The sequence below is a fragment of the Saprolegnia parasitica genome (assembly GCF_000151545.1).
Source record: "Saprolegnia parasitica CBS 223.65 unplaced genomic scaffold supercont2.127, whole genome shotgun sequence".
NCBI classification, from domain to species: Eukaryota; Oomycota; class Saprolegniomycetes; order Saprolegniales; family Saprolegniaceae; genus Saprolegnia; species Saprolegnia parasitica.
The window spans coordinates 43,521-52,646 of NW_012156521.1; the positions used below are offsets into that span (position 1 = coordinate 43,521).

Sequence of the window (9,126 nt, forward strand, 5' to 3'; positions counted from 1 at the left end):
GCGATCCACGAGCACCGACGGCGTGTCGCCGCCGCGCGCATCCTGCAGCGACGCTACCGCGGGCGATTGCACAAGGTCAAGTACATTCGCGCCATGATCGAGCGCGAGCAGCGGCGCCACGTCATCCGCATCCAGGTACGACATGACGATCGTTTCATGTCGCACCGAAGTACATGCCGTAGCGCATCTACCGAGGGTTTGCGGCCCGGCGACTTGTGCGCGAGATGCGTGAGCGCCGACGGCTGCACCTGCAGCTCCAGCACGCATCCGCGCTCAAGCTCCAAGCCGTGTACCGTGGGCATCGGTATACGACTCGATCGTCTCGTGCATCGCGTGCTGACGATGTACTATGTGGCTTGTAGCGGCCGGCTCGCGACGCATTTTCAATCGGAGGCGCGTGCGGCCGTGCGCAGCCGCCACGCCAAGGCGGCGACGCGCATCCAGTCGCTGTATCGCCAGCGACAAGCGGCGCGGGTCGTTGCGGCACAGAAGGCCGCGCGCCTCGAACTCTTTGTGGCGCAGGCGCGGGCATGGACGCAGTTCTGGTCCGACGACGCCGGCGCCTTCTTCTTTTACCACAACCGCGTACGTGCATGTCCGTTCGTTTGGTGAAAGTTGTTGCAGCAACAAGGGGTGTAGACCGGCGACGCGATCTGGGAGCCGCCCGAAGGCGGGTACACCAAGGCCGACGGCCGCGACCTCGTGCTCCAGGACGGCCGCGTCATTTTAGATCCGGTGATCGCGGCGCAGGAAGCCGCGGCGCAAGAGGCGCAAGCGCTCCTCGAACTCGAATTGCAGCGCGCGGCCGAGGAGGCGGAGCTCAATGACGCGCTCTGCGTCGAGTGTGACACCGTCGACGCGTCCCGTCGCTGCGCGCAGTGCGAAGACGTGTTTTGCGACGCGTGCTACGACCGGACGCACGGCGGCGGGAAGCGGGCGCTGCACACGTGGACGGCGATGGGGCCCACGAAATGCATCGAGTGCGAGAAGCTCAAGGCGACGCGCTGGTGCGACGCGTGCGGTGACCCGTACTGTCTCGGCTGCTACAACATCATCCACGCGAAGGGCAAGAAGGCGGCCCACGCGTGGATCGACATGGGCACCTACAAGCGGCAGCAAGCGAACGAGAAGCAGAGCGCGCTCGTCCTCGCCATGCTACAGCAGCAAGCTGGCGGCATGGTTGAGGACCCGCAGACGTACAACGAGTACCTCCAGTCGGCCGACTTTGCCTACGTCAACCAAGGCATCGCCCACGGCGTGAGCAGCGAAAGCGAGCCTTGGGTCGCAGCTGTCGATGAGACGACCGGCCAAACCTACTACTACAACAGCGTCACGGGGGAGACGCAGTGGGCCACCGAATAGCGTCGTAGAGTCTGTTGGACGCGTTCAATACAGTCAGTCGGCCAATCCGTCAATCACTCCATCCGTCAAGCGTTGTCCGTAAGTCATGGAGTCGAGAGATTACGAAAGACGCCCCTTTGTAATGGCAGGCATCCACCACCGAAGGACGACGCCAAGACTCGCTAACCGCGTTACAAGCCCATTTGTTGTTGATGATGATGTTGTTGTCGCGGAGATGTCAAGGTGGCTACTGTGCACGGCCGACTTCGAGAAATTTGCAGTCGAGGGCGAGCTCGGGGCCAAGGGTGACGCCCGGGAGGACGTGGCGCTCGAGCTCGCCGCCTTCTTCAAAGTTGCCGGGCCAGTAAAAGCTTGGCGGCACATCTTTCTCGAGCCAATCGAGGTGCATGAGCGCGGCGGCGACGAGCTCGGAGCAAAAGTACTTGGTCGTTTTCTCTTCCTTCTCGACCTTGGACCGGTTGAGAATGCCAAAGATGCTGTACGCATTGCCCTCGACGCCGAGCACAAACTCTTGGATCTTGGCGAGCGTCGTCGGCGACCGAGGCGCTAGCACGCGACGCGCGACAATGGCGTTCGTGACCTCGCGCCCGTACGCCTGCAGTCGCGGCTTCTACCGTCCACTGTATATTCCACTGTACAGAGAGAGTCTTGCGCACCAGTGCGTAGACTTGGATGCCTTCGCCGGTCGCTTCGAGGAGCGAGAGAAGCGGCGGCGTCGACCCTGGCACGACGATCGCAGCGTGGTCATACCGCGCGCCGGTGATCTACATCGGTTTGCGCCATCTCCATCTCCACAAAAGCTACCTAATGGTCATGGAAGACGCGTGAATGGATCCATCGTCGACCTGAGAGTCGGAGGCGACAACTAGACGATTACCTTGCGTTGTACTTTGCTCGCACCAAAGCGCGTCTTGAAGAGGATGATGTCGCCATAGCTCAAACACGCGTGGACCGCCGAGACATGCAGCACGCTTCGGACGACCTCGCGGTTCCGGGCCATCGAGACCACTAAACGACACCGATCTATGTTCGAGAAACTAGAAGGCGCATCGTGTGTACCGCCTAGAAATGTCATGACATGGATGTTTTGTGCAAGTCCAGGCAACGCGACGACGTCTTGGAGGTATGCCTGCAGCTTGCACTGGCGCTTGGCGACGAACAAGCCTTTCTTGGGCGTGATCGCCTTCTTCTTGGGCAGCGGCGGCAGGTACGCGCGGTAGGCTGCCACGTCATTCTTGATCGCGTCATCCAGCGCGAGGAAATCCTGGAACCGATGCACAACCGTCCACTTGACGTCGTTGTACACGACTTGAATCGTGTACGTCTATCAAGTATCAAAGTATCAAGTCGAGGGCGCCATTCGAGCTGGTTACCGTGTAGAGCTTTTGGGAGAGGTCGCTGACCTTGTTGGCATTGCCCGTGATTTCGACCTGAAGCGGCGGCGGCGGCATGGCTTGCACCTGGCGGAGCGAGAGGTGCACCGTGTCGGACGCGGACTCGAGCTTCATGTCAAGGTAGTAGCACAGCGGCTTCTCTTCGTTGCGCAGCCACACATCTAGAAGAAAACGTATTTGCATCAACTTGATACATTGATAGCGTTCCTACCGCGTATCGCATCGGGCAAGACGAGCACGAACGACATGGCGTCGTCTTGGGTGAGTTCGCGCAGCGTCGCGTCGGCGGCGATCCCGTCCGCCTGTGCGTGCTCCGTGAGATCAAGTGGCGGGCAGACAGAACGTAGTACGTCGAGGCTGTGCAGCACCTTGTGCTTGAGCTTCCCGAGCGCCTCCTTCTTGAGCGCGTCGACGTGCGTGGTCCTCAAGCTGTCGTCGTCCAGCGCAATGGGTGCGACGAAGCTAGTGTCGCTCGTGCTAAATGCTATCTTTTGCCATAAAGAGCATATTACCGGCCATGCGCCTTCGTCTCCATTTCGACGTGCACGATCGTGAGGACGCGCGGCCGGTCCCGCACCATGCGCTGGTAGCATGCAAGCGTGAGGACGAGCGCGGAGGGAGGAGGTACCTTGAGCCCAGGCTGCACGACGAGCCTCTTCAAGCTTGCAGGCAGATCGTCCGTCTCCGAGAGGCTGTCATCGTCGTCCGACGAGTGCGCTTCCGAGTCGCTGTCGGCAAACCGTACAAAGGCCGGCGGGTCCGGCATGGGCGAGTGCGCCGCTTGGAAGAGCAGCTTGCCATTCTCCGCGAGGTACGCGCGCTTGGCGTCCATGAGGCACCGTATCCACCCATCGCGCTCCTCTTGCGAGGCCACGCAGGCGTCGATGGCGGCGCTGCCAGCGACGGTGACGCGGAACACCCATGGGCTCGGGCCTGCGAGGCTTATGGGCTCGACGCGCACGACCTGCTTGGTCGCGAGCCAGATGGCCTGCGTGTGGTCGACCACGCGGTCCGCGTACATCTTGACCCAGCAGCGCTGCCACTCAGCGCGGACATCACGCCGGTACACGAGCTCGCCCCGTCGGAGCACGACGTCGGCCATGGGCGAGATCTTGTTGGGTCTTTTTAGTCCTTGCTGCACCCACGACCGCAATATTTCAAGACGACCGGAATCAGCTTGCTACAGTGTGGTATATAATAATAAAGCGACGCACGATTCATAAAAATAAAACACCTGCCCGCCACCCCGTGCGACTGCCTCGATGGCTTGCGCGTTTGCCTGCAGGTCCCTTGAGCACCCATAGCAGCCAGAGGTAGTATACCCGTCATCCTCTACAAGGCCCGTCAGCGTCTCTACAACGCCATACGGATACGGTGCGGCAAACCCGGCGCGTGGGCAGGCGTTGACGCAGGAGCTCCTACATCGTTTCGTCGTTACGCAGTGTGATTGGATAGAACGCGTTCTATTTGGGCAATGGACGCACCACGATTGGCTTCAGAGTTGCGTCCATTCAGTGCGTCGCCAGATTGGGCGAGGGATCCATCCGGACGACCACGTGGTCGTTGGGAAGTGACGCAGCTGGTCGTGGCCGTCGGTCATTTGGAGTCGAGGGCCAAGGAAGGATGAACTACCACCCGCAAGGCGCTGCGCCGCCGCCGATGGCCCATGGCCCGCCACGGACCATGATGCAAGGCAACGCTCCGCAAGGCGTCGCCGTCATGAACGGTACCGTGCGCAAGCTCCTGCGCCAGACTATGGGCGACCAGATCGAGTACGTCACGTCCATCCCGCAAGTCCGGTCCTTTGTCGCAGCCGTCGACTCGTTCTGCCAGACGACCGAGAGTCTTGCGTCGCTCGGCAAGTCGCTCTACGCGTCTGGCTCGGTCGTATTTGTCGTCGACAAGAGCATGCGCGTGATCCTTTGGAACGACACGGCGGTCGCGCTCACGGGCTTTACCCGGGACGAAGTCGCGGGCCGCAACTTCCTCGACCTCCCAGGCCTCGTGCCTGTCTCGTCCAGCTCGATGCTCGAGCAAGCGCTCTTCAGCTTTATGGACGGCGCCAACGGCTCGCGCGCGCCGCTGGAGGTGTCGCTCTTCGCCAAGGCCGGCCACGAGCTGCGCCTGCTCTGCGAATGCACACCGCTCGTCGGCAACCCCGCGGGCCCTGGCATGCTCGTCGTCGCCCAAGACCTCGCCATGTACGACAACGTCAAGACGCAGCGCGAAATGGCCGCCCTCGCCGAGACGCCTGCGCTGCACGCGATGCCCTCTGCCGCCCAACAAGGTGCCGTACCCATCGCGATGTCCTCTGCAGTGCCTCATGAACAGCATGTAGCAGCGCCACCTACCAACCCGATCGTTGCTCGCAACCCGAATCCTGGCCGGGGCACGTCAGCGCTCACGGGCTGGGACGAAATTGCCCCGCACTATCAGATCGAGACGGTCCTCGGCCAAGGCAGCTACGGCCAAGTCGTGCGCTGCAAGCATCTGGTACAACGACTTGTCCATTTGTCTCTTCTTATCCGCCGTCTCTGCGCCATCGTTAGCCGACAGGGGATGTTGTCGCGATCAAGAAGATCCAAAACGTCTTTTCGGATCCCATTGACGCCAAGCGCATCCTCCGCGAGCTCTGCATCCTTCGGCAGCTCAAGCACCGCAACATTGTCCAGGTACTTCTTTCGGATTCTGAGACACGGCGGTCCGTAGTCCGTGGACTAGATCCGCGAAATTCTGTGTCCGGCGGACCTGACCTCGTTCCAAAACCTCTACGTCGTATTTGAGTTTCTCCCGTCCGACTTGGAAAAGCTACTGCACTCGCCGCAGTTTCTGACCGCCGAGCACATTCGCTGGCTCCTCCTCGACCTCCTCAAGGCGCTCAAGTACATGCACTCGGCGTCGATCGTGCATCGCGACCTCAAGCCCGCCAACGTGCTTCTCAACCTCTCACCGGTCGCGATCAAGATTTGCGACTTTGGCCTGGCCCGCACGATTGCAAACCCGACGTCGATTCCGTCCACGTCGTCCTCCAAGCGCAAGCGCGATGCAAGTCCAACGGGCGCGGCCGCCAAGAAGAAGATCCAGCGACAGCTCACCGAGCACGTGGTCACGCGCTGGTACCGAGCGCCCGAGATTATCTTCCGGGACCACGACTACTCGACCGGCATTGATGTGTGGAGCGTCGGCTGCATCTTTGCCGAGCTCCTCTCGATGCAGAAGACGTCGGTGCCGTCGCACTTTAACCGCGAGCCGCTCTTTCCGGGCGTGAGCTGCTTTCCATTGAGTCCGGGTGCGAGCCAGATGGCGCTGCCCCAAGACAGCCGAGACCAGCTCAACACGATTCTGCGCGTGCTCGGCAGCATGGCCGACGACGACATTGCCGAGGTCGCGGACCCGGACGTGCGCTTTTACCTCCGGTCGCTGCCCCCCCAAGCACCGAAACGCTTCTCGGAGCTGTATCCCGGCGCTGAGCCCGAGGCCATCGACCTCCTGCATCAAATGCTGCACATGAACCCGCGCAAGCGAGCGAGTGTCGAGGACGCACTCAACCACCCGTACCTCGCGAGCATTCGGTCGATCGAAGAAGAGGATGTGGTCGCATCGTACGGCATTGAGCTCGAGTTTGATTTGCGTCCGGGCACGCTCTCGATCGCCGACATTCGCAAGCTCATGGCGGCCGAGATTGGCTACTACCACCCGCAGAAGCAACAGCCCAACACCCGGGCGCGCCACTAAGACGCACCATCCACTCCATTCATCCGCCGCTCGCCTCATCGACCGAAGACGCTGTCGCGCAGGATATCTAACCAATACCACACCCCTATACTGTCTCGACCTCGCCGTGTCTACCTACCTACAACGGTCCTAGTAGCATGAACCAAGGGTATGAACACCTCGTCATACCAAATGTACCTCGAGTCGCGTTGCATAAATGTTAGGCGAGCATTGCCGCACAGGATGTCGGAGCGTCGTCCATGTTCCATTGATTTGCCTGCGAGTACGGTCCCCAGAACGGTTTGAATGCTTTGCAGGACGTGAAATACATCAGGCAGAAGAAGAAGATGGGGATAAATTGACAGGAGGTAGTTCCGGACGCTTAGACGACAAAGTGAAAGTGCATGAGCATGGTCGCGGCCGCGGCCGAGAGGACGACATGCGAGAGCGCGTTGTGGTTGAAGTGCTTGGACGACGGCGAGACGGCGAGGCCCTGGATCAAGCCCGAGGCGAGCTTGAGCGTGAGCACGAGGAGCTCGTGGACGACGCCGCGCTCGTACGCCATGACCGACATGACGCTGCCAAAGACCATGGCCGGGAGAAACCCGAGGAGCATAAAGGACGTGTTCATGTAGATGAAGGCGAAGATCGCAACGATCGAGTAGCCCGTGCCCGCGATCCAGATCGTGAGCTCGGACGAGCCGTCCGAGAGGTAGCGCGACGCGGCAAACGCCACGAGGCAGAAGTTGGTCAGCGTCGTAAAGCCGAGCACGAGGCGCCAGCTCCAGTCGATGATCGTATCGACGGTCGGGCGCGTGACGTAGACGCCAAAGACGCGCTTCGCACCCGCTTCGGCGTCAAACACCTTTTTGGCCTTGAAGGCCACGTGGTGGAGGAAGCCGCCGACGAGCGCGGTCGTGCCCATCGCGAAAAAGTAGAGCACATACCAGTGCGACTGCTCGTTGAGGTAGCTCGTCATGAACGTGAGGTACGCGATGAAGACAAAGCACTGCGTCGCGAGGATGTAGTCGGTGATGATGCACGCGGGCTGGCAGTCCCATTCTTCGCCGCCGAGGTTGAGGTACGCCCAGTTGATGGCGGCCTCGACGGGGCTGGGCTTGCTCACGGCGGCGGCTTCGGCGGGCGGGGCCTCGGGCGCCGGCCGGCGCTGGTGCAGCGTGGACATGGTGGTGGTGGTTCGAGGTTGGCTGAAGAGTGTCGGGCCTGTTGACTCGACTGCTTCCGCCACCTATGATTGGTTTTGAGAGGTTTCCGGCTCGCACCTCTAAAGATAAATACCTCTAGCATTCGATATGCGAATCTCGTAGATTCGGCAGCAACGTGGCAGCTCGAGCGCCCTGAATGGTCGAACGCGATCGAGTGTGGTGGACCCACTTGGAGGAGTCGCGATCGGATCTGCTCGGCGACGCGCCGCTAGCGTACGAGTTCAAGGTTAAGTTTATGATGCTAAAGTTGCGCGTCGGTTTCCTCCCAAACGACAAAATTCGTTTCGCACATTTCCCGTTTAAACCATCGCTTCTGCGCCTTTTCCTTTTACAATCTTATGCGGAAACAGCTCATTGGGTTGGCGACATACATGCCACAGTTGGGATGACGAGCCACACGCGACTTGGTCGACCCACCATGGACGTGTCGTACATCGCAAGAGGGTCATAGCGCGACTGTTGTGCCTAAATTAGATGTTGACCATTTCCCCTTGAAACTTGATAGCTTGTTCCGTCTGGTTTCTCGCGGTGTACCAACGTTGCGCCTTTCCGCAGTTATGGTGTCTCTCGGCCGTGTTCTTTACGCCGAGGCCAAGTAGCTCGGCTGCTGGGACGTAAAAGCCGCTCATTCGTAGTGCACTGACGTACCTTTTCGTACCTTGTCCGGCATCACATTGCACTTGCTGTGGTCCCGTGCACTGGCTCTTTTCTATTCCTTGCGCTGATTGGCTGTTATTTCAATGGTCACCAGTGGATGCGTTACGACCGCACGATCCGAATCTGAGACGCGGCAAGTCCTTCTTTGGCGTTCGGGGTGACTTGTTACTCGGGTTGTCCGCTGATGTGGACAATAATACTGGTCTAGCAGTGGACTGCACCTGGGTCCGCGGATCTTATTACATGTACCAGAAAGGTCCGCAACCACGCTGTGCCTCCCCAAGAGCATACAAGTATGATGGTCTTGTAATGAGTTATTGACACGCAGCAATGATAAAAGATAGTTCGGTAGACGTCCTAATGCGCTCGTGAGGCAGCGTCAAGCGAGGAGCTGTAGTGGTCTTGTTGCGGGATTGTGCGAGGAACAGAAGCGCGCACAAGGGTCGTCGCGGAAAGCGTGAAGCGACTCGGCGAGCGATGGTACCACGCCGCGACAAGTGCCGGACGTGCAAGCGTGTACTCATTAGTAGTTGCCTTGACCGCAGCATCGGAAAGTTTCGTCGGCGTCGTGCGGGAGACTCGGTTGTTGCGAGAGTGTACAAATGCATTGTACCTGGTCCATTAACTGCGGCCATTAACTGCGTCCATTAGGACAAGGTGTGCCGTCCTTTAGCGTGACCGTTCTAGTGTTTTAAGTGGCCACGATGAGCTGGAGGCCGTCGAGGCCATGCTACTTTGCAATTTGTAAAATGTTTTTTACTAGCAGCAATATA

The 9,126-nt window shown here is 59.8% G+C and overlaps 4 protein-coding genes across 4 annotated transcripts in view; 2 read left to right on the forward strand and 2 right to left on the reverse strand.

Annotated features, from left to right (window-relative positions):
* SPRG_21293 (hypothetical protein) overlaps positions 1 to 1,362 on the forward strand; it is a gene marked incomplete at both ends in the record, with an annotated part of 2,953 nt that extends 1,591 nt beyond the window's left edge. Inside the window, 4 exons of the mRNA XM_012353571.1 lie at positions 13 to 135; positions 183 to 304; positions 363 to 585; positions 640 to 1,362. Coding sequence (XP_012208961.1) covers positions 13 to 135; positions 183 to 304; positions 363 to 585; positions 640 to 1,362 — 1,191 coding nt within the window. The remainder of the gene's footprint in view (positions 1 to 12; positions 136 to 182; positions 305 to 362; positions 586 to 639) is intronic.
* A 165-nt stretch (positions 1,363 to 1,527) lies between these two features.
* Positions 1,528 to 3,940, reverse strand: SPRG_13490 (hypothetical protein). The gene is made up of 8 exons (XM_012353550.1): positions 3,269 to 3,940; positions 3,107 to 3,218; positions 2,968 to 3,058; positions 2,736 to 2,917; positions 2,422 to 2,686; positions 2,240 to 2,370; positions 2,019 to 2,126; positions 1,528 to 1,972 (listed from the first exon to the last, which is right to left on the reverse strand). The coding sequence occupies exons 1-8, from the start codon at positions 3,856 to 3,858 to the stop codon at positions 1,589 to 1,591; spliced, it is 1,863 nt and encodes a 620-aa protein (XP_012208940.1). The 5' UTR covers positions 3,859 to 3,940; the 3' UTR covers positions 1,528 to 1,588.
* Positions 3,941 to 4,379: 439 nt separating this feature from the next.
* SPRG_13491 (CMGC/MAPK protein kinase) lies at positions 4,380 to 6,591 on the forward strand (the record flags this gene model as incomplete). The annotated part of the gene is made up of 4 exons (XM_012353551.1): positions 4,380 to 5,043; positions 5,095 to 5,249; positions 5,306 to 5,428; positions 5,478 to 6,591. 4 exons carry the CDS (start codon positions 4,380 to 4,382, stop codon positions 6,489 to 6,491), a joined length of 1,956 nt encoding a protein of 651 aa, XP_012208941.1. The 3' UTR covers positions 6,492 to 6,591.
* Positions 6,592 to 6,818: 227 nt separating this feature from the next.
* On the reverse strand, positions 6,819 to 7,805 carry SPRG_13492 (hypothetical protein). Its single transcript, XM_012353552.1, has 2 exons — positions 7,770 to 7,805; positions 6,819 to 7,719 (listed from the first exon to the last, which is right to left on the reverse strand). Exons 1-2 carry the CDS (start codon positions 7,776 to 7,778, stop codon positions 6,853 to 6,855), a joined length of 876 nt encoding a protein of 291 aa, XP_012208942.1. The 5' UTR covers positions 7,779 to 7,805; the 3' UTR covers positions 6,819 to 6,852.
* Between the last annotated feature and the right edge of the window lie 1,321 nt (positions 7,806 to 9,126).

Coding starts and splice junctions, on each gene's coding strand:
- SPRG_13490 (XM_012353550.1), bottom strand. CDS start 3,858: ATGGCCGACGTCGTGCTCCGACGGGGCGAGCTCGTGTACCGGCGTGAT. Junction 3,059..3,106: donor AGGTGCTGCACAGCCTCGAC/GTACTACGTTCT, acceptor GAGCACGCACAG/GCGGACGGGATCGCCGCCGA. Junction 2,918..2,967: donor CTTGCCCGATGCGATACGCG/GTAGGAACGCTA, acceptor GTTTTCTTCTAG/ATGTGTGGCTGCGCAACGAA.